The following is a 23632-nucleotide window of genomic DNA, read 5'->3' on the forward strand; positions in this document are numbered from 1 at the left end:
CATTGCATTTTTTTTATCCAGTTTACTGCCATAAAAAAAAAAGCTTTGACGAACGATTTGATGAGCGGATTTTTTTTAACCGATTCTATAAAGATTTAGTTCACTTAAAATAACTGTCGGACCGCTACAACTCCGCTGATATTGGATGTACATGCTCCAAGCAGAATCAGTGTTGCGGCGAAGTTATTGATTTATTGGATCTGCACAGAAGCCGACTGGCTCCAAGCTGGAAGGTTCAGACATCACAATAGCACACAAATAACAGCAGTTGGAACACATGCTCTCTTCATGAATAAGTGGGTGGCTCTTAGAAGAGCCGTTGGATTTAGTTCATACGCTGGCGTTTACTTGGAGCTCGTGTATTTAGTAACTGCCTTGGTGCCCTCCGACACGGCGTGCTTGGCCAGCTCGCCGGGTAGGAGAAGACGCACAGCAGTCTGGATCTCCCTGGAGGTGATGGTGGAGCGTTTGTTGTAGTGAGCCAGGCGGGAGGCCTCTGAAGCGATACGCTCGAAGATGTCGTTGACGAACGAGTTCATGATGCTCATCGCCTTTGATGAGATGCCGGTATCGGGGTGGACCTGCTTCAGCACCTTGTACACGTAGATGGCGTAGCTCTCCTTCCTTCCCTTCCTTCTCCTCTTTCCGGGCTTGCCGGCGGACTTGGTGACTGCTTTCTTGGAGCCCTTCTTAGGGGCGGACTTTGCTGGTTCAGGCATGATGACGCTGAGGGGGTTGGAGCGTATGTAGCTGGAGTCGGGGGTCTTATAGACGCCCTCATGCAAATAGGGCTGTGCCAACGCCACTTTCTGATTGGCTGAAAGCAGACGCACCATATTTCCTTTGTGACATGTTTTCGTGACGTTTAAACATAATATTCGTGTTAAAATGGCTTTTATCACCTCGTTACTAGGTATTAAGACGTAGTTGTTTCATAATGCTTGTTATAATCCATGTGTTACATCGTTAGTATTTTCATAATGCAGGAAAACAGTAAGGAGTTTATTTCTGTATTACATGTTTTTGATTCAATTCATTGCATATATGAATACACCCTTGGGATGCTACAAAATGAAATAAATTGTGAGTCATTTCACATTTGTATTGCTAGATTTGCAGCCATATCACTTCACATTCTATACAAGGCCAGAAAACAAAAACAAATCAGACACCATTACAAAAAAAAACAATAAAAATAGTCAAATGACTCAAACATGGCAGGATAGCACTCTTAGAAAGATGTATGTGACTCCTCGTCGTTGCGGACAGCCAGTTGTAGATGACCGGGAATGATTCTGTTTTTCTTGTTATCGCGGGCTGCATTGCCGGCTAACAGTTGCAACTTGCCCTTGCCTTGCCGTCTGTGGACACGACCGACTGGGAATTGAAGACCCGCACGAGAGGACCGAGTCTCGGCTTTTGCTTTACCGCCGGTTTTCCCACGTGCGGACATATTTGCGATTGAGAAGTTGGATTTGTGAGGTGTTTTTTTTCCCAACACAATGACTCCTACCCGTACAAAGCAGAGTATTTTTCCACTTTCGTGCTGCTCAATGATTGGCTAGCCAAAGCAGGGAAACGGTTGTCCAATCAGCGAAGAGATGCTGGCACGTTGCTTTCCTTTGTGAGGACCTTCCGTTTCCAATTCCTACCCTTTCCAAGTAAGTCCATGGAGAAATGTTGAGTTTGGTGACCTATATATTTTTTTGCCACTATTCATTGTTGAATTTACCATTGAGGGATGTTAATGTATGGATGAATATAATGCACTTTTAAAAACGTTCATGTTACTAGTGCACACTCACGAAGTGTCGTTGCGAGTCATTACTCTACAAGAAAAAAAATATTGTACACTCTTAGTTATATGTGTCTACTTACTGGAAAATAATGTCCAAATGCGCTCACAAAACCCGTTATTTATTATGATTATTGGCTCATCAAGTTTCCTCTTCCAAATGTGTACTACAGTGCCTCGGCACCAGATGGCGCCATTGTAGTTGTCCTATGCCCTCAATCTCGATTGTGTTGTGAGGCACGTTCATAATATGTATTTATATTTAAAAATAAATAAATAAAAACTTAAAAAGAAAAGCTATTTCCAAATTCGTTTGGTATCCAAGCAGAAATAGGATTTGTGTGAAATAAAATCACCGTGTTTATTTTAAAACATTACAGTGTGCGGTTACAGTCATTAGTCATCTGTATCAATAACATTGTAAATAGACACACACCCATTTTATTGTGTGACAATGTCCAATCAGTCTGGCCATCGTTTCTCCCACTGTGCTTGGCCATGCCAAGAACAACGTGAATTTTGAACCCGCTTTTGACGAGATGATGTATTAAAACGCACCATCACTGTAAATGAGTAAATACGATAATGCGTAATATGAATGTTGTCTTTCTAGTTAACCTCCTGCCTGTAATCAACAGCCTGAACGACAGTGGTGAAAGAATTGTCCAAAATTGCTATGTGAAATGGTTTTGAAAATTTTAATTTTTTTTTAAGAGGCCAATTTAAACTCACTTACTGCCACTGATGGCTATTGACGTCAAAAATTAATTTGAACTATTTCTATTAGTTTAACATTTTTTCCACTTTTGTTAACAAGAGTATGAAAACCTAGAAAAAAAATATTGTAAATTTAGATCAGATATAAAATTTGCGATTAATTGTTAGTTAACAAGTGAAGTCATGTGATTAATTACAATTAAAAAATGTAATCACCTGACGGGCCTATTTTAAAAAATATTAAAAATATGGGGCGTTTAATTGTAATTAAGAAAAAAATATTTGTTGTACATTTAGAACAGATATCAAATTATGATTAATTAAGAGTTAACTATTGAAGTAATGCGTTTAATTACAGTTAAAATTAATTCATTATGAGCTATTATTAATTAATTGCATACTTTCATGAGTTAACTCACGATTAATCACACATTTTATATCTGTTCTAAATGTACAATAAAAAAAATTCTAAGTTTTCATACTCTTGTTAACAAAAGTGAAGAAAAAAAATTAAACTAATAGAAATAGTTCAAAAGCATTTTTGACGTCTATAACCGTCAATGGCAGTGAATGAGTTAAATTGAGGGCAACCTTACCTACGATGTGGCCCGTGATGCAAATTTACTGCACTTCCTTTGAATGGCAGCCATTTTAATCAAAGCGACTTTTCCCAGAGCAGACAAAGGCGGGGCTGTGCTGTGGACACGTTGCAAAAAATGCCGTAACCGAGTCTGCCGTCTGAATTACAACCGCTAGTTTGACGCCATCCAAAATGTAATTACGACCACTGCAGATATTTCACAGTTGAGGTGGAGTGAAGAAATTGTGTGTGCGTTGCGTAAGTGTCAGTAATATGCGTGTGGACCTGAGGTGGTGCTTAATTGGGCCTTGGAGGCATGAAGCAGCCAGACTCCAATGTCTCCTTGTCTTCTTAATGACTAATTGCCAAGATGCTCGGCAAGTGGGGATCTTGATTCCGTTTGGGGGATTTTTTAGCGGCTCGGGGAAGCTTTGCATGAAATATTCACACACAGCCAATTTTGGGCTTTATTACATTTGCTAAGCGCAAGGTGACGAACGAACGAACGAACGAAACATTTCCTTGGTCAACAGTGGGGAAATTGAACCACGAATTGCTTATTTTATTATTAATAGGATTGGAGAATCTCACTCGCAATGTTCTCACGTCGTGTTTCCATAGCACAGATCTATCTTCCCATCTTGATCAAATTAATCGATATTTATTTTTGTTAATCGATTAGTTGTTTAGATGCTGTTTATAATTTAAAATTGTCCTTAACCTCAGAATTTCAGCTTCTCAACCATAAATGAAAGCAAACTGATTGTCTCTGTGTTGAATAAAAAAAAAAAAATTACTTTGGAAAACAATGATCAACATTTTTGCCTATTTTCTGACGTAACTGACAATAAAAAACAGTAACAAGATAATTCAATGCGCTTTACGTGACTAAAAGTAAATTTTTGTGAATTTCAGTGAATTTCTGTTTCACTTGTGCTACCTTTTTTTTTTGCAAACCATTTCCATATTCTTGTAGAAAAGTACAACCTAAGGCAGGGTTTAAAAAAATGTAATAATCAGTATCGAATCGATTTTCCTTTTCGAGCCTGATATCGATTCACAAAACCATGAATCGATTATTTTACTCTCTTTTCCCCATAAATTCTTAAGAAAATAGAATTTTAAAGACAGTTTTTTTTGTATTTTACAGTTTTCTTGACATTTATTGTTCACATGAATTTAAAAGTATTTTCCTATATTTATGAAAGACCTGATTTATTGTACTTTAAGAAAATTATTTTTAATGCATATTTACAATTTTTGAATTAGACCTATCTCATCCTTCCTGATAACACTCAATCATTTAAACCAGTTGCTTCCTTGGCAAAATTTTATTTGGAATTTAATGTTTGTGTTTTTTTTTTTATCATGCCCTTGATATTTAAGAAGACTTGATATTCCATAATTAATCAATATCGGATTGAAGTGAAGTGAATGAAACCGAATCGGAAAAATTCAAAATCAAATCGAACTGACAGAATTGATACCAAGCCCTACGTAGGCATACTGTGACACATTCTGGCGATTTTTTTTTACATGTGACGTGAAAATGACATCTTTTAATGGAAAGCAATGAGTTCTAATGATTTACAATGAAAACAACTTCATAAATAGCAAGGAATCGTACACTTTTACGATCCGGCAAAAGGTCGCAGGCAGGCTGTGCTTTAAAAATTCGCTCCTTTTAAAAGTCATGCTGACTGTGAGATGATGTCCAGTACAACACACCAAGAGCAAGTCCCGATATACAAAAAAAAAATCGACAATCCTAAATTTATTGGGAGTCAGAAAATCCAGGAGTCTCTAATCTTAATCTCCAATCACGTTGGCGTTCAGTAGCCGGCGGCGTACGCCCACTTGCGAGGGTCCGATTGAGCGTGGAGTCCGTCCTCGTAGCGGACCACCGCCTGCACCACGGCTCCGGTCGACTTGAGAAATTCCGTCTCGTGGTTCTTCTTCGCCAGACCCTCCATGATGTTCTGCCGAGACAAGCACGATTTTTTTTGTAAAGCGGACGTGCGCCAAAAACATCAGAAAGGGCGGAGTCAGGAACTGTTGTGTACTGGTTGACTTTTCCCCCCCCCCCAATATTTCCCGCTGACGAGACTCACTTTGTCAAAGTCGGGCTCGGCCACCGTGGTGTTGGGACTGAGCTGGTTGTGGAGCCGCGGGTCGGACACGGCTTTCTTCAGGTCGTAGTCGAAGAACAGCGCCTTCATGATTACCTAGGACGCATGCAATCATTACAATCGTTGATGATGGAGAAAATGGATGGATGGATAGTTTTAACTCATTCACTGCCAGCGATAGAGGTAAAAAAAATTTTTATATATTTTTTCCATTTTTTTTAACAAGAGTATGAAAACCTAGAATTTTTTGTGTGTAAATTTAGAACAGATATAAAATTTGTGTTAATCGTGAGTTAACTATTGAAGTCATGCGATTAATTACGATTACAAATTGTAATCGCCCGATGCCCCTTATTTTTAATGTTTTCTTTTAAAAAAACGTAGTCATTTTTTTTAATGTTTTTTTTTCAACTAAAAACATTTATTACATTTTTTTTTTAAATAATTTGTTTTTTTAAGATAAGATTATTAAAAAATTAGGGCCGTCGGGCGATTACAATTTTTAAACGTAATTAATCGCATAACTTCACTAGTTAACTCACGATTAACCACAAATTTCATATCTGTTCTAATACCCCCAAAAAATCTAGGTTTTTATACTTTTGTTAACAAAAGTGGGAAAAAATGTTAAACAAATTTTTGACGTCTATAGCCGTCAATGGCAGTCAATGAGTTAAGGGTTACCTGAGCAATGGAGGTAGTGATCTTCGTACCGCCAGAGCCGCCCACCACCATCTTCACTCGCCGTTGTTTGTCGAAGATGATGGTTGGGCACATGGAGGACATCGGCCTTTTTCCTTTTGAACAGCATCGAACATTAGTGGAGTCAGTTTTTATTGAAACCAGGGGTGTAAAATGAGTTTGGTATAGATCAGGGGTCAGCAACCTTTCCTGTCAAAAGAGCCATTTTAGGCCAAATAAATCACCAAAAGTCTGTCTGGAGCCACAAAATATTTGAACATTGTGATGAAGGAAACTGTGTGTTAAGTTAGTCTAAAAAAATACTGAGGGCGTACAAGGAAAAAATATGCAGCATTCAAATACGTAGAGATTCATTTTCTTCTATTTGTTTTATTTTTATGGTAATTTTTTATACTTTGTTTTTCATAAATTTTTTGACTTTTCTGCCATTCTGTCTTTTTTTTTGGCAAACGTTATGGTCATATTCTGCCAGTTTTTGACATTTTCTGCCTTTATTACTATTTTGTGGACTTTTTATTGTAATTTTCGGGAAATCTTTTGTTTTTGAACATTTTATAGCTACTTTTTAACTCATTTGCTCCCCGAAAAACTTATATATACGTTCTATTTTAAATGTTTTCAGTGCCCCAAAGACGTATTTATACGTTTTTTAATGCTAGAGCATACTTTGATGTAGCCTCTTAACTGCACAAAACGGTTGAAGCAATGGTAGTTATTACCAAAACGGCCAGAAAGTGGCAGCAGAGTATAAGAGATCAACCAGGGCCATGTTGAAAACAAGCTGATTTACCCACAGTTCTTTACAGATTTGTGAATAATGATGAAATTTAGCGACATCATAATGCTAATTGCTGCAAAATGGAAACAGATAGAAAGTTAGTTCCTGATGAAAGAAGAGACTAATCTTTCTTTTGGTAGGTTCCATGTTTTTATAGCAATAGAACACAATATTCTGTGGGCCTTGCAAAATCAGTCAAAATCCAGTGGGACCATCTATGGATCTGAAGGGGTCAAAATCGAAATTATTAATTCACTTAAATAATATTTAATCTAAAAAATAAACATGTAAAAAAAAAATCCACATGGGGCCCACGGGAGAGGGACTAAAGAGCCACATGTGGCTTCAGAACCGCAGGTTGCAGACCCCTGGGATAGATGGGGCCCCTCCAAACTCTTTCAATTAGTGGTTGTACACAGAGGATAAAGAATATATGCCTGTAACTAACCTGGCCTGATGAAGTTATTTGGCGATGGAGGCACCCCGAAACCGTTTGTGATATGCGGGGAGCTGAAGTCGTCCATCTCGTTGTTGAGGAGGATCCCCGTCGACCTCGACATGACTTTGGAGCCCAAACTGTGGGCCGACAGTAACCGCCAAAACGTCAAAAAGTGTGCTCACGCTGCCGGTTAAACGTTTTCGTTTGCGAGGGCGTACTATTGGTTGATGGTGCTGGTGGCCGCCACTGCGCTGCCGTCCTCCGCCACCACGGAGAGGTGCGAGGTGCCGTGGTCGTCGGGGAGGTAAAACTCGGGTTCGTAGTAGCTCATGTTATGAGTCGTCCAGTCGGTGATCTTTGCTCGGAGCTGGTCGGCGTAGGACTGCGAGGTGATGTTCTCGATGACCTTCACCGAGAGGTAAAAATGTTTTGGAATCAAGTTTTTACAAAGGAAAAATTCCATGAAGCTGGCCGACAATCACAAATGTTCAATATTTACAATAGCGTTCTGTGATTGTGAAACGAAACCGAACGGCAGCCAATCAGAAAGCTCGATGCTGCCCAATGTTGCCAGACAATGTGTTTGTCTTTCACAAAGACTTTTCACCTTATTTATTTGACTTAAAACATGTTTTTATTATGATTATTATTTCTTGAAGAGTTTTTACAACAGTCTTTTCTAAAATAGTATGCTAGCAGCTAAAGATAAAGGGTAACTTTATGTTCCCACCAGGCTTGGGGAGTAACGGAATACATGTGCAGCCGTTACGTAATAAGATTGCAAAAAAAAAAAAAAGCGACTATCAGAAAAAAACAAACATGTAATCAGATTACAGGTACATTTATTAAAAATGGGAATTGCAATTTCTACGATGAGAGATTATTTTTATTTTGTCTTCATGAGCATACTCAATATTGGAGTAATCCAAAAGTAATCCAGTTGCATTACTTTAATATTATGGTACTTACGTTACTAACTACATTTTTTTTAGCAGGTAACTTGTAACTGTAATGGATTACATTTTAAAAGCAACCCTGGTTCCCACAAGCAATAATATCGTGACTCATTTACTTGAGGTGAGGGTTCGCAAGGACGCATGCAGGAGCTTGGAATGATTGACAGGGTCCTTACGTCGGTGATGTTGAGGAAGGCGGGATCTCCGAGCAAAGTTCTCTTTGCGTAAGCGAAGCGGAAGGCCTCCGTGATACGATGGTACGTCAGGATCTTCTTCTCGGCGCTCGCCACGCTGTCCGCCGTCAAGTTGTAGCCTGCGGAGAAAAACGCGCGTGCTCGGGAGCATCGGTAATAGGTTTTAAATCATTTATGATACATCGTTGTCATTATTTTCTAAATGTATTGAATGAACCAATTATTTAGTATTTGAAAAATATAATTTCCCAATTTTTTTTATTTCTATACATCAATTATTTATTAGTTAACCAATTAAAGAATGTTATTTCAATCAACTCTGTATTTTTCAGATTTATGTAAAATTGTTTAATGTAGCCTAATGACTTTTTTTGAATTGAGTTATAATTAAGTACCCCGATATTGAATGATTTCTACTGATATTATTATCAGAATATAATTTAGAATAAATCATCAAATTAGTTAATGACATAAATAAAAATAAATATGTAAAACACATTATTTTAAAAATGAAATATTTGTCATTTATTGTTTATTTTTATTTTAATGACTGCATAAGAATTAATGATCATTTAAAAATTATATTATGTATCATTAATTTAATTATAATAATTACCCAATTCTTTAACAAAATATGCATTAATTTTATTTTATTTTATGTAAAAATTGGATTTATTTAAAAATAAAATTAAAATAAAACTAAGGATGATCATTTTGTACATTTTAATTGTTAAAATTAAATGAAATAAATTTAGTAGCCAATTATTAGTTAAAAAAATAACAGAATTAATGATCATTTAAAAATTATATTATGTATCATTAATTTAATTATAATAATTACCCAATTCTTTAACAAAATATGCATTAATTTTATTTTATTTTATGTAAAAATTGGATTTATTTAAAAATAAAATTAAAATAAAACTAAGGATGATCATTTTGTACATTTTAATTGTTAAAATTAAATGAAATAAATTTAGTAGCCAATTATTAGTTTAAAAAATAACAGTTTTGTATTAGTAAGTTATAAAATAAAATGAAGAAATAAATAGAAAAAGGGCTTAATATATCAAATATCAGTGGACTGGTTGGTAATGTTCATGCTTAGCGGGCCGTATGTGGCCTGTGGCCCCCAGGATGTTTTTGGCTTCATTTGGATGTCAGACACGGGATCAAAGTTTGGCCCGCTCGCTGCGACCAGCTCGACTGTGTCCAATTAGAGCCAAATTGGACAAATGGCAGTTTCCGCTCAGAGCAAAAGGACGATTCAAAGAAATGAATGACTTCAGAAAGTCATCTCGTCCTCTTGTCACTGAGGTACACATTTTCACCCATTAAGGCTGCGTTTTGCAAGAAACCCAAGGCAACATTTCACTAGCCAAAGATGCTAATCCGAGAGTTGTGCAGTGCGGTCAAAAAAATTGCAGGCATTTAGAAATGCGGGTGGTTTGGTGGAAATATACAATATTTACATCTCTTCTGCTTCATGTGTGAGTTTTACAGAAAACCTCAATCAAGTAGTCTTTATCCTCTGCGAAGAGCGATTAATATTACTGCTGTACTGAAAAGCCGAGCGAGGAGCTGAGCCCCCAGTTAATTTCTGTCGTGAGCGATCGACTGTAAAATCGTTCACGGGCTTCCTGGTCAGTCGGCTGCGAACTTCCAACATGCTTTTAACAAGAATTAAATAATTGACAAATGTGGTTCGGGACGATCTGATTTCTTATTGTCAGAGCAGATGATTTTTTTCCGCACTGCCAGTCGACGGCGTCTTCCCCCATTTCGAGCGAGCGGCTGGCAAAAAAGCGAAGGCGGCGGCGCACATGAAAGGCCATCCTCTCCCACTCAAGGTGCTTTTTTTGGACAGAGCATCCAAGGTTTACCATTCAAGATGTTTAATATCAGCGAGAGCACAGGGCCACTGGCGGGGGCGTTGGGAACAGCCATGGTGTACCCCCCCACGTTTACGCTCAAAGGCTCCACATCCAAGACGGGCACATAATCCCTCAGATCCTCCATTGTGATGATTCCGCCTGTGCGGGCGAGAGACAAACACCGTCAACGCGCTTGGACTCGATCTGGGATTCAAATCCGTCACGGCAGTAAAATTAGACGCCGCAGAGAGGGGGAGCAGTTTGCTAGGACGCTTTGGAGTGTTGAATACATAAACAAGAAAGATTAAAAAATAAAAATAAATTTAAAGGCAGAATGTACCATCGCTCCTAATGTAAACACTCACCGGTACCGGTATATAAAGTATGGCACGACCAAAATGGATTTTTCGAGGCCAATGCCAATTCTGATGTTTGGCAGAATAAAATTCTGATAATCAACTGTCCGATTATTAAAAAAAAAAGAATGAATACAATTACCCATTTTTTTATCCCTTAACGCTGAAAACAAATAAATGAATTATAGGAACAAGATTTGACTGTTTAAAAATATGTTGTCTTTTAACATTTGAATTTTATTTTTTAGAATTGATGAATCGATCGACTATCCAATCGATTAATCGACCAATCTGATTCATTTTTGCATTAAAGTGTACTACAAAAGCATTTTTTTTGCCCTGATTACAGTTTATTAACCAATGATTGGTGTTTATTTCATACTTCGTATCTGTCTGGTGCACTATGTTAGCGATTCGGTCATTGTTTTCCAAAGTACAAACCGATGTTTGAAAATGTCTTATTTTGATTAAACACAGAAGATAACCAGTCTTCTTTAATGAATGACTACAGAAACTAGTAAACGATTAGTGTTGATTTGCTGAAATCAAAAAATTTGGACAATTTTATAGGTAGACAATGGCCCCGAACGACTACTCGATTATTAAAATAGTTGTCGATTTATTTGATAATCGATTACTTGTCGATTAATCGATTAATTTTGACAGTTCTAGACAACTTGCAATTTTGGTATGCTCATAATTTGCTTTGCAAGTTGTTGCCTTTGTCTTAGGTTGTAATGCGTTAAAAAAATAAAACAATTTTTTTTTTCGGTTATAAAAAAAAATGAGATATTGGCCAATTAAATCGGCCAGGCGATTAATTCGTCACACCCTAAGTGAACATAACAAAGAGTATTTTGTTGTAAAAGAATAAAAAAGGAAAATAAGGGAAATTATGTGGGGGGAAAAAATACCCGCAGCCTGAATATCAGCCACCAGATTCTTTGCGATTTCACCGTGATAGAAAGCATCAGCGCCCCCTTCTGCTATCCTCCTGTAAGTGTCTGCAAGCTTGAGAAACCTAATCGTGTCGTTCTCTTTCAAGACGTCGCCGCCGCCTCCGCTGCAGAAAACCTCACTGCGAAAAAAAGAAACGCTTTTGTTTAAAAAGTCTCGGCGAGAAAATGAGCATGGGTGACAGTCTCACCACAAGGCTACGTCTTTGACGATGGTTTCCTTATGTCGGGCCAGAGCCGAGGCGAGCGCCCTGCCTAAAGGAAATCCTTTCTCCGCCAGATCAATGCTGGGCTGGAACAAATCCTTCCAAGGAAGTTTGCCATGTCGCTTGTGAGCCAACTCGTAACCTCGAATCTCTCCCGGAACGGCGATGGATAAACCTCCTGGCAAGCAGTAAAAGCAGCAGGATGAGATTGTTTTTATTGCCCAATTATGTGAAGGGTAAGAGATACGAGCAACAACAAATGCTAAAAAAAATCGGAACGGCTCGTAATGTGTGTTAACAGATCAAACTCCATCAAAGTAGAACATTTACGATTCGAAATGACGAATGCTGTTCTCATTAAAAATTGTGACTGTTTAGCTAACCCTATGTTCTCATTCGCTAACTTTCACGTCACTCAACAGGCCAGTCCCGCCTTTTAAAGGCACGCACGCATTCATCGTCACAGCTACTACAGTGTAGAACGTGAGTGTGGCGACCACAAGTGGATAAAACTAATACCTGCACCTCAAAATTATTATTTTTTAAATTGTAGTAATAATAATAATAATAATAATTAATTAATTAATTAATTAATTCACGATTAACTCATTCACTGCCACTGACGGCCATAGACGTCAAAAATTCATTTGAACTACTTCTATTAGTTTAAATTTTGTTCCACTTTTGTTAACAAGAGTATGAAAACCTAGAAAAAAATGACCGTACATTTCGAACAGATATGCACATTTGTGATTAATCGCGAGTTAACTATTGAAGTCATGCAGTTAATTACAATCAAAAATGTAAATCGCCAAATGACAACGATTTAAAAAAAGAAAAAGAAAAGTACCTTTCTGGGACAAATCAGTGCTGTTTCCAAACATGTTCTCTGTCGCCTTGTGAGGCGCCGTCTCGCGAGCGTCGATAGTTTCCACGTTGCCTGCGTGTGTTGCGGCGGCGGAGCGTCATCGTTACGCGCGGGGCGACTTATTAAGTCAAGCCGCTCAAGTTGAATCGGCAACATACCGCTTGTTGCGTTGTAGATGGTGATGAAAAGGCCTCCCCCGATGCCCATACTGTGAGCGTTCATCAGGCCGACGCACAGCAAGGCGGCGATGAAGGCGTCGACGGCGGAGCCGCCTTTTTTCAGTGTGTCACTGTCGAAACGCACACAAATAGGTTATTAGTTTGACGACTGCAGTGAGAAATAAGTGACTTGACTTGTGACCACAACTTGAGATACAAGCACTGCAACAGCCATTTTGCGTATGGTAAGCATGTATTTAATGAATTAATTAAGGGTGTCAAAATGAGTGCGTTCATTTTGAGTTAATTTAAAGTTCCTTTAACGCCACTACATTTTTTTAACGCGTGATTAATGACCGCCCCTTACTTGGAAAGTTTGTAATGGGGAAATTCTAGTCGCAACGCAGCAGACGCGTCCATGTCAAAATTGAGCAGTAATAAATTAACTCATTCACTGCCATTGACGGCTACAGACGTCAAAAATTCATGTGAACTATTTCTATTAGTTAAAAAAAAAAAAATTCATTTCATTAAATTTTTTGATGAAAACCCAATTTTTTTTATTGTACATTTAGAACATATAAAATTATCATGCGATTAATTACGATTAAACGCCCCTTATCTTTAATATTTTTTCAATTAGGCCCGTCAGGCGATTAAATATTTTAATTGTAATTAATCACATGACTTCACTTGTTAACTAACGATTAATCCCAAATTTTATATCTGTTCTAAATTTACAATAATATTTTTCTTGGTTTTCATACTCTTGTTAGCAAAAGTGGGGATATTTTTTTTTAAACTAATAGAAATAGTTCAAATTAATGTATGACGTCTATAGCCGTCAATGGCAGTGAATGAGTTAATATTGCATATATTTGTGGAGACTGGGTTCAAGTTGTATTTTACAATTTAAAAAATGTGCAGAACGTCACAAGTTACTTTATTAGCTTAGCTAGCGCTTAATATGAAAAGAAAAATGCACTGAGCTGTCACCAATGTCTTACAAAGGCAATTATGCCATCTAGTGGCAGAAAAATGACAAATGAATATCAATACAGTACATCTTTTTTAATTTGAACTCAATTCGATGAATTATTATGAAATTACTGTACCAATGACTAAAAGATGCAACCACATCGCGATGTGCCAACACTCGCACCCCCACCCCCTGCGCCCCCTTAACCGCCTGTCTCGGCTATCTGAAATGCTTCGGACACTGAGACGGACACTCGCAGCCTCGCACCCGTCGACGGGAACGCGAAACCGAGGGGGCACAAAGGCAGAAGCGCAAGTACTGGGACCCGCGCGGCCCACACGTCGCAAACCGGAAAACAAAGCTGATGGGTGAAAACCCGGAAGTTGGAAGTCCCGCCTCCTCCGTGTCATTTTGAACAGATTCATTGCGAGTTAACGAGTGAAGCCATGCGCTTAATTTACGACTAAACATTTTTAATCGCCCGACACCCCTTAAAATGAATGAACGAATAACGAATTAAATAAATAATACCGCAAGGTTTAAACTCTGTATCGAAACGATGAATCGACGATTCAACTTGACCACCTGCAATCGACATTGCAGATGAGCAAGGGAGCACTTGTGTGTTGCTCATTTTGCAGCTGTTGCACGCGTGTGCAAAATCATTTACATGTGACCCGGCGACCGATTGCTAAGCCGCGTACTCTTTCCATACAAAGTCACGGAAGCGTGACAAAAAAAAGGCTCTCGGGGAAAGTCTTGTATGCGGCGCATATATTTAGATCTTCCGCGACGGATCAACTGGATGCCGTTAGATTATTGTGGCGAATGAGGCGATATGCAGTACAAGTGTTGCATATGCTGCTTATGGTATAGTTAAGCCTGAGCCGGGTTACATTCATGTTTATGAATAGAGTCACGTATGGGTATTAATAGCAATCAAGTGCACGGCTCCTTCGCCCGATTTCGGTGCAGGCAGCGTGGGATTATTTCTCACTCGGCGGCGGCGGGAATGTGTGTGTGTGTCGAACGCTTGTCTTGTCTACATGGACGTGGATGATGGACCCCGCGAGCCTTCGCTTGGGGGGGGGGGGGGGGGGGGGGTCCGCAAAAGGAGCGCGTGCGCGTCCTCGCCTGCCGATCGCCGAGCACGGCCCGGCGTCCGCCGCCACCGCCGCCCTCAGGTACACGTGGTCGCTGGGGCGCGTCTTCTCGCCCACGCCGAAGTAGACGCCCACAAAAATGGACACCGCCGCCACTAGTAGCAGCGTCACCGACAGCACAATTGTCACCTTCACCATTTTGCCGCCCTTGGAGACGTTGAAATCTGAAAACATGGTTCGATACAATGTCAGGGATTCAGTTGGTAAATAAATAGATGCATGAAGAATTGATCAGTAATCTGCAGTAATAATCACTTTCCGCAGAGGATAAAGAATATATGCATGTGTTATTTTACTGTTATATTGTCTATGTACGTTATAACCGTTATAACACTGCAACATTGATGCTACTTTCATTAGCCCATCTATGGTGTTTTGAATTGTGTGTTCGCTTTAAGCTAGCAGACAGTTGTTTGGTTCAATTTTCAGTTGTTAAGTTTTTTTTTTTTTAAAGTAGCCCTAAGGAACTTTTCAACCTCATTCACTGCCATTGACGGCTATTGACGTCAAAAATTCATTTGAACTATTTCTATTAGTTTAACATTTTTCCCAAGAGTATGAAAACCTAAAAGAAGAAAAAATACTGTACATCTTGATTAGATATCAAATTTATGATTAATCGGGAGTTAACTATTGAAGTCATGCGATTAATTACAATTAAAAATGTTGCAATTAAAAAAAGAAAGAAAAGATTATTAAAAATTTGCGTCAGGCAATTACATTTTTTCATCGTAATTAATTGCATGACTTCAAGAGTCAACTCACAATTAATCACAAATGTTATATCTGTTCTAAAAGTACCATTTACAATTTGTAGATTTTCATACTCTTGTTAACAAAAGGGTAAAAAAATATATTAAACTAATAGAAATAATTAAAATTAATATTTGACGTCTATAACCGTCAATAGCAGTGAATGAGTTAATAAAATATTTTCATAACTTTTCTGATGAAACCTTGACTTAAAACTAGTCAAATGGTACCTTTGCCATGGCCTGAGGAGGTCTGTAACATTTTTTACTGGCATGGTAGGAACACTGACACACAAAAAAAATACAAATGTGCTGATAGCTTTAAGGCATACGTCAATTTGACCGGCGTGAGCTAAAAAAAAAACCTTGTCCTCATGGGAAATGTGGTCTTCCTTCAGGCATAACAATACCGCTTTTGTCCATATGGTGCCGCCATAATCAACATAAACTGAAAGTTCCTTAGTGTTGCTTTAACTGAGAGTAGCAAAATTTTGATCCAACAAGGGGTCAGATGATGAGTTGTAGTTCCCAAGAAATGGGTTACCAAGTTATTTGTATACAATTTATGCGGATAAAAAAAATAAACACAAGTTGATATGATATATTCTGCACCGTTTTTACACTGGATGCCCTTTCTGACTCAACCCACACAGTAGTAGTTCACTGACGGGGATTTTAACCCCTGTGTCCAAAGTCAGCGGTGTTACCCAAGGAACCATCCCGTCGCCACTGACATTTTCTTAGAATGTTATATCAACTTCAGTACACAAAATCGCCTTAAACGATGACCAGCTTCAACACTTCAATTCAAGTTTCAACCTAATTTGCTGGGTCAACATAATGAACCCAACCTCGAGTTAAAATTAATTTACGAATCACTTGATTTCAATATTACAAGCAGCAAATATATTCCCGCTTTTGAAACGTTGGTTTATTCAGGGAGAACAGATTGAAGACATGAAAGCGTTCTAACAAAGTATTTAAGGATGATGGTTTACCAGTTGGTCTTAGAAGCTAACTAAAATCAGTGTTCATGCCTTTATTTTTGGGGGGAAGGGGGTGTGGCCAAAATGACACCCAAGTTACCCACCAATGAGTGTAACAAAAGTTGCCTTTTATACATCTTATTCTGCTTTTCATAGCAGATAGCAAAAATCCAGAAATAATTACGGCCATTTTTCCATTTTTCCATATGACATGTATATTTGGATTTTTAATGTTAAATCAGTTACAACATTTTGTCAAATGTTTTGGTAATAGCGCAAGTCAACATACTGCAGCATTCCAATCAGCGAGCGCGATACGGTCTTACCTTGACTTGCGTCCGGGTCCTCTGCGGCAAGAAGCTTGCTCCTCGCCGTTATGCCGGCCGCAATCTGTAAACCAGGTGATAATGCCACACTCGCTCACTGTGGCTTTTCAATATGTAACTACCACTGGAGTCGTAAAAGCTTAAGCCGGCCCTCCGTTGAAACACCTTTATGGAACGCGCATCAAACACCCCATCAAAGACCCCTGACGCCGCCTCGCATGACGCAGGCAAATTCAAATGAATTTATCATTTTCAACCTGACAGGAAACCACATACAACCGCGTCCTTTTTCAGCAGCGTTTGCGTATTTGGTTGTGTTACTATGCAGAAGTCGTGGTATACGATTTACTAGTTGTATTCGTGTATATAATAGTAGTTAGTAGTATCAGTTGCAGTCGTAGCAGTATTTAGGTGTATTAACTCATTCACTGCCATTGACGGCTCTAAACGTCAACATTTCATTTGAACTATTTCTACTAGTTTAAAAAAAAAAATTCCCCACTTTTGTTAACAAGAGTATAAAAACCTAGAAAAAAATGATTGCATTTAGAACAGATACAATTTGTGATTAATTGTGAGTTAACTAGTGAAGTCATGCGATTAATTACGATAAAAAAAAAAAATCGCCTGATGCCCCTAATTTTTAATCATCTTTTCCTTAAAAAATAAATAAATAATAATATATATAATATAACAATAAATAATTGTAATAATTTTTTTTACATTTTTAATAATTTTTTCTTTAAAAAAAAAAGAAGCTTTTTCGCATGACTTCTCTAGTTAACTCACGATCAAATCTGTTCTAAATGTGTAATAATTGTTTTCTAGGTTTTCATACTCTTGTTAACAAAAGTAGAAAAAAAATGTTTAAACTAATAGAAATTGTTCAAAGTAATTTTTGACGTCTATAGCCGTCAATGGCAGTGAATGAGTTAATACTAGTAGCTGTAGTAGAAGTAGTAGTATTTAGTGCTAACTCAACAAAAATATAAACGCAACACTTATGTTTTTGCTGCCATTTTTTGTTACGAGAACAAGTCAAAGATCTAAAACTTCTTCCAATATCAACAATATCAATATCAACGTCTAAATCTGTGATAGTGAGCACTTCTCCTTTGCCGAGATAATCCATCCCACCTCACAGGTGTGCCATATCTAGACGCCGATTAGACACCATGATTAGTGCACAGGTGAGCATTTCGACCGATTTGTGAACAATGCTTGAGAGAAATGGTGATTATGATTATTATTATTATTATTATTATCGTATGTGGAAGAAGTTTCAGATCTTTGACTTGTTCTCATAACAAAAAATGGCAGCAAAAACAAAAGTGTTGCGTTTATATTTTGGTTGAGTATATATACAGTACTAGTATTAGATACACGTTTGTAGGATCATCTGTAGTAGTAGTAGTAGTAGTATATAGTTATACTCTTCTTCTTCATTATTATTATTATTACTCATATTATTATTCTGATGATTATTATTATTATTAGTAGTAGTAGTAGTAGAAGTAGCCGCAGCATCAGTATTTGGTGGTCAAAATAGTAGTAGTATTTTGTGATAGTAGCAAGTAGTAGTGATATTTAATTGCATTTATAGTTATATTACTAACCATAATATTACTAGTAATATTACTGTTGGCATTTGTAGTACTATAATAGTATTTTTAATCACAATAGTAGTAGTAGTAGTTGTTTTTGTACTTACTCGTAGTATTAATATTATTATAAGTATTCATAGTAGAGCTATTTTCCTAGTTGTAATGTTTAGGAGCATTATTTAGTAGTAGCAGTAATAGTGTTAACAGTAGTAATAATATTTAAACGTTGTTGTCTGGGCACACATGGTTGATTGCAGATCACCAGAAGAACACAGTGACCGTGATGAATTAAACATTAACAACCCGAGCGGAATCCACATTCGGCCGTGTGACTTTGTGCTTTACCTGCGCAGACGTTGTCAACGTCTCTGCCACAAAGATTAACTCAATTAACGAAGATGACGCATTGGCCTTTGGTGTCGCCCTACAACGAAACGCGAAGTGAAGCGCCTCCTCACCGGGAACGAAGATCCACTAGTCACCACAGAGGGGGGGGGGGGGGGCACATAGGGGGGTCATTAGAACCGAACCAGGCCAGACCAAAATGGCGCGCTGGGTTCTCCCGGTGAGTGGGAATGCGAGGATGCACCAGCCAGGTGTTGAAACGCAACTAACCCCCCCCCCCCCCCCCCCGCCCCCCTCACCCACTTCTTTGAGCTCAGCCAATCAGGGGAAAGCGTTGGCCTGCTGGAGAGGGGGCAGATGACTGCTGACTGGCCTTCAAACTCAGACCCTGATTTATTACAGGCTTAAAAGTGAAGCTGGCATGAAAACACTCGTTATCTATCTGTAAATATTTCCTCATTGAAATGAACAGAAAGGGCATTCGTGTGTTTTCGACTCACTCTAAAAGAAAAAAATGTAGGGCTGGAAGGCGATTACATTTTTTAATCCTCAATGGTTAACTCACGATTAATCACAAATTTTATGTTATGTACTAAATGTACAATCTTTTTTAAGTTTTCATACTCTTGTCAACATATAAAGTGGAAACAATGTTAAATAGAAATATGGCTGCATCTTTTAGTCATTGATACCGTAATTTCATAATTCATAAAATTGAGTCGAAAATTAAAATGGGACATTGATTTGTGTTGAGGCCATTTTTCAGCCACTAGATGGCATAACTGCATTTGTACGACATTGGTGACAGCTCAGTGCATTTTGCTGTTCATATTAAGAGCTATCTAATCTTTTACATTAAGTAACTTATGAAATTCTGCACATTTAAAAAACAATTTAAATTCAACTTGACCCCAATCTCAGACTCTCAACAAATATATGTATTATTATTAAATTTATTACTACAAAAAATTTGTGACATTAAAGCAACTTTAAATTAACTCAAAATTAACGCACCAATTTTGACACCCCTAAAAAAATAATAATAATTTTATCAAGGAAAAACAGCACTCTATATTATCATACTTCATAAAAATAGACAATATTTTTAAATAAACACTTTTTGCATCATGGTTTAATGCGGCAATTTATTTCCTTGTGCTGCTCTTTCTAGTGTGCCCTCTTTAGCCACTGGGAGGCAGTATAATACAGCCATGAGGACTCAAAGGCGAATTTACGACTCGTTAAGATGCGTAAAGCAATTTTTCACAAGACGATAAAGAATAAACACCTGTCCTTATTGTTCTATTATGGCTCAATATGCAAAATAATCAGTGCTGACAGGCTTGGTTTCGTCCTGTGTGAAGCGCCGTATGAATAATGTTTCATTTCATAACACTGATAAGGATTTTTATGTGTATTTGCGCTGTAGTGTTTTTTTTTTTACGCTTATTTTCTCCCTGCTTAGCTCCAGCTGTGGAAACATTGCTTCTTTTTTGGTGTTTTCCCAGCTGCGGCTCGGGAAAGCTGTAACAAATACCCACATTTTTCTTTCATATGCAGTACTGTCGTCCCAATACAAACACTTAACATTCTTTGCATGGCGGATAGATAGACACATGGAGATGTTGCATGTTGGTCTTAAATGTTAGAACCGATCGAAAGATCGTACTCCTAGAGCAGGCGTTTGTGCACAAAAGCCAGGGAAAGTCTATAGCATCAACAAAAGCTCGATTCGGCGGATGCTTCAGAAATCGGGCAAACCAGGCCATGTTTTCTTTAAGTAATTATGCTAATGATTTTGGGCAATTTATGCTATCGGGCTAACAATACAGTGTACCAGGCTCGGTTCTAGGAACATGGGTTTAGGGGTGCCAGCCTCCCTGCCGGGCAAAATAAATCTCAGTCTTGTATACGGTTTTAACACATTTTCACTCCCACATTTATCAAAGAGGGAAAGCGTGACTAAACCAACAAATCAGATCACTTATTTAAACGCCGAGGTACAGCAAAGGAGGAATGTATTGGATTTATAAAATGAACACTGTAAATCTACCGGTCTTTGGGGTAAGATAATTCATTTCGATACGGCAGCACCTCTACGTACACATTGCATTTGTATTTTTTCCGACTTTGGTTCTTTATATATACTTCTTAGTGCAACGGGAATGTATTCACCCTAAACAACCCCAAATTGTCAATTATTACATTTCTTAGATATTTGTATATTATTGTTGTTTTGATGTAGGCCTACGACATGCTTCTCTCTCTCTCTCTCTCTCTCTCTCTCTCTCTCTCTCTCTCTCTCTCTCTCTCTCTCTTCCTCTCTCTTCGGTTATTCCCAATGCATTCCAAAATCTACACAACACCAAACCAATTTCATTCTTGCAAATTTGTTAACTCTTTGACTGCCAGACGTTTTCAGAAAAGGGATGCCGTCAGTGCCAGCCGATTTAAGCATTTTGACTGATCTTTCAAGGTCCACAGACTATGGAAACACACGTACTACCAAATGAAAGACTGGACTTTCATCTTTCATCAGAAAAAAAAAGTTTGTTTCTACCTTATTCCGTTCTTTAGTAATCAACAATAGAAAATGGTTATTTTCATCCGATTTCGCTTGTTTTGAACTCAAATACGGAGAAATCAAGCTTTTAGTGAAACGATATTATTTCATGCATTCTAGTGAATTTTACACTTCCTTTTTGTCCATGAATGATGCCACAAACACCTAAATAGTGCTTTACTTCTATAAAACACTACCACCAAGAATGAAAAAGTGTTTTTTGATAGCAAAATACGTTTATTTACATTCAACAGTGTAACAATTTGACAACAATTTGGCAAACTATTTACAAATGTGTGCAACTGTGGTGCTATTTACAAATATGTGGATGTTTCAACGACAGTTTTTCTTTTTGTTTTTTCTCCCCTGCGTGCAAGGAGACGCAACCGCATTTGCACAACAGATTGCCTCTTCGCGTGCTCCACTTTCTTGCAGGCCGTTTTTTCCGGGGAATAGCAAGTATATACTGCAGTGTGTGTCAAGTCTAATATGAGGATCATGCTACGGTTACGTTACGGTGGTGTTACGTCTGGCTTCCTCATGTCCTTCAGTTGCTATACCGAGTGGTAGATGTTCTGATCCATCTTATCCACTCCATTCATGGTGGCATCGTAGTCCAGAACCAGTGTCTTCATTGTCCGACAAAATGTCCGCATGTGAAAGCTCCGGCGTTAGCAGAGCTAGCCGGTGATGCTTTATGACGTGAGAATAAAGGCCGCGTCCAACTGTGGCGTCCAACTGTGGCGTCAACCTCGGGATTCACCATCACCATCATCATCATCAATCTGCATTGGTCGATGCCAACTCTCCATCGCCCGATCGAATGTCCGATTGTGTAGAAGTACCCGGTCGGTTATTGTGCGCGTTTTCCGGCCTTAGCAGCGCTAGCCGCGCTAGCCGCGCTAGCCGCGCTTAGCCGGTGAGGCTTACTACGTGATCATAACAGTCGCGTCAAGGCTTCCAACTTTGGCGTCAAGCTCGGAGTCATCATCATCGTCGACATCAATGCGCTTTTTAGTATTGATCGATGCTTTCCGTCTTTGAAAAAAATGCTCAAGCGTGAGCTGCTTGCAACCGGTTGATTGGTCAGCCATTGTGGGCTTTATCAGCCATTGTCTCCTCAACACTCTAGCTCCGCCTCACGTCTTCTACTGACGCCCACGGTGGGCGGCCCATCCAACCTTGTGCAAAGAGAGTCATCGCTGCCATCTAGGGGCCAAAACGAGTCTTATACTAACCAGATCTGCCTGATACTTTCAGCACAGCTGCCCAAGGCTTTCCTGCACCCGTTTCCAAAAAAAAAAAAAAAAAAAAAAGCATAGTGAACGTCTTTTAACGTCCTCGGCGCCCTTCCCTAGGTTTATGCTAAACGTTTTATAACGTTTATGGCGGTCAAAGAGTTAAGAAAAAAAACAAAAAAAACCTCGAAGCACTGTTCCCTTCTCCGCATGTTCCACTAATGCTGTCTAGTGATTCTGGAAATGCTTTTGTTGCGCGAGGTCAGGCCAGCAGCTGTTTTTCGAGAGCGCTCTTCTGATTGGCCGAGAGCAAAAAAAGCGCGTGCACGGGGGATGCGAGGGAAAGGGAAGTGGCGCAGACTGCTCTCACATCTTTTCCCATGTTGTGCAGCGTGCAAACTTTCCTCGGCATGGGTGCGTTTGCGCGCACTGGGCTGCAAAAGTGTCATGGCTTCACGTTTACGCTCAACAACAACAACAACAGCAACGACAACAAGGTGCGCTCTCAAGAGTGATGGGGTCCAAGTTGAGCAGACAGAGAAGTCTGCATTTGGAAAGTAAATGGACCAAGAGACGGCGGCAGAGGGATGACACGCCGGTGCAAAGCGACGCAGATGGAGGAGGAGGACGAGGAGGAGGAGGAGGAGGAGGAGGGGGGGATGTGTCGCTTACCTCCTTGATGCTCAAGTCCGACAAGCTGCCGGCCATGTTGCGCAAACGCGACCACAGCCCGTACGTCAAGCGGGTGGCTTGGATCCGCGACATCCAGCGACATCTCCGGGAGCGCAGGTCCGAGCAAGCGGCCGACGTGCTCAAACTGCTGAGAAAGGCAAGTTGGTTGCCGGGGTTTTGGAGACACCAATCGAGCGGCTTTTTTCCTACTTTGGGCTCACTTTAAAGTTTGTTATTGCGCACGGCATCAGACGCGCCCGCGCGATTTGGTCGACAAAAAGGTTTGTTCCAGATCA

The 23632-nt window shown here is 39.0% G+C and overlaps 3 protein-coding genes across 4 annotated transcripts in view; 1 reads left to right on the forward strand and 2 right to left on the reverse strand.

Annotated features, from left to right (window-relative positions):
* Positions 1–172: 172 nt before the first annotated feature.
* LOC147161604 (histone H2B) lies at positions 173–764 on the reverse strand. Its single transcript, XM_086096493.1, has one exon. It carries the CDS (start codon positions 717–719, stop codon positions 345–347), a length of 375 nt encoding a protein of 124 aa, XP_085952619.1. The 5' UTR covers positions 720–764; the 3' UTR covers positions 173–344.
* LOC147161605 (leucine-rich repeat-containing protein 75A-like) overlaps positions 721–23632 on the forward strand; it is a 50590-nt gene continuing 27678 nt past the window's right edge. Inside the window, exons 1-2 of the mRNA XM_086097276.1 lie at positions 721–742; positions 1630–1661. Of these exons, the coding sequence (XP_085953402.1) occupies positions 721–742; positions 1630–1661 (54 nt within the window). The remainder of the gene's footprint in view (positions 743–1629; positions 1662–23632) is intronic.
* LOC147161606 (glutathione hydrolase 1 proenzyme-like) lies at positions 4854–23450 on the reverse strand. 2 transcript variants are annotated; one of them, XM_086096489.1, is made up of 15 exons: positions 23337–23450; positions 18864–18992; positions 16915–16978; positions 14822–15014; positions 12709–12839; positions 12533–12622; positions 11668–11860; positions 11435–11598; positions 10174–10323; positions 8273–8409; positions 7359–7546; positions 7150–7277; positions 5906–6018; positions 5204–5317; positions 4854–5071 (listed from the first exon to the last, which is right to left on the reverse strand). In XM_086096489.1, exons 1-15 carry the CDS (start codon positions 23427–23429, stop codon positions 4925–4927), a joined length of 2034 nt encoding a protein of 677 aa, XP_085952615.1. In that variant the 5' UTR covers positions 23430–23450; the 3' UTR covers positions 4854–4924. The 2 variants fall into 2 exon arrangements, with proteins under 2 accessions (XP_085952615.1, XP_085952614.1); XM_086096488.1 differs by lacking the exon at positions 23337–23450 and having other exon boundaries at positions 18977–19015.

Source organism: Leptonotus elevatus, chromosome 15, assembly GCF_054856555.1.
Source record: "Leptonotus elevatus isolate MCC_2025b chromosome 15, RoL_Lele_1.0, whole genome shotgun sequence".
In the NCBI taxonomy this organism is placed as follows: Eukaryota; Metazoa; Chordata; class Actinopteri; order Syngnathiformes; family Syngnathidae; genus Leptonotus; species Leptonotus elevatus.

Excerpts from the sequence above, each read along its gene's own strand:
- LOC147161606 (XM_086096489.1), bottom strand. The coding sequence starts at position 23,429 with ATGTCGCGGATCCAAGCCACCCGCTTGACGTACGGGCTGTGGTCGCGT. Across the intron at positions 18,993-23,336 it reads CGGACTTGAGCATCAAGGAG|TGGATCTTCGTTCCCGGTGA; the intron begins GTAAGCGACACA and ends TGTGGTGACTAG. Across the intron at positions 8,410-10,173 it reads GATATTAAACATCTTGAATG|GCTACAACTTGACGGCGGAC; the intron begins GTAAACCTTGGA and ends TTTTCTCCGCAG.
- LOC147161604 (XM_086096493.1), bottom strand. The coding sequence starts at position 719 with ATGCCTGAACCAGCAAAGTCCGCCCCTAAGAAGGGCTCCAAGAAAGCA.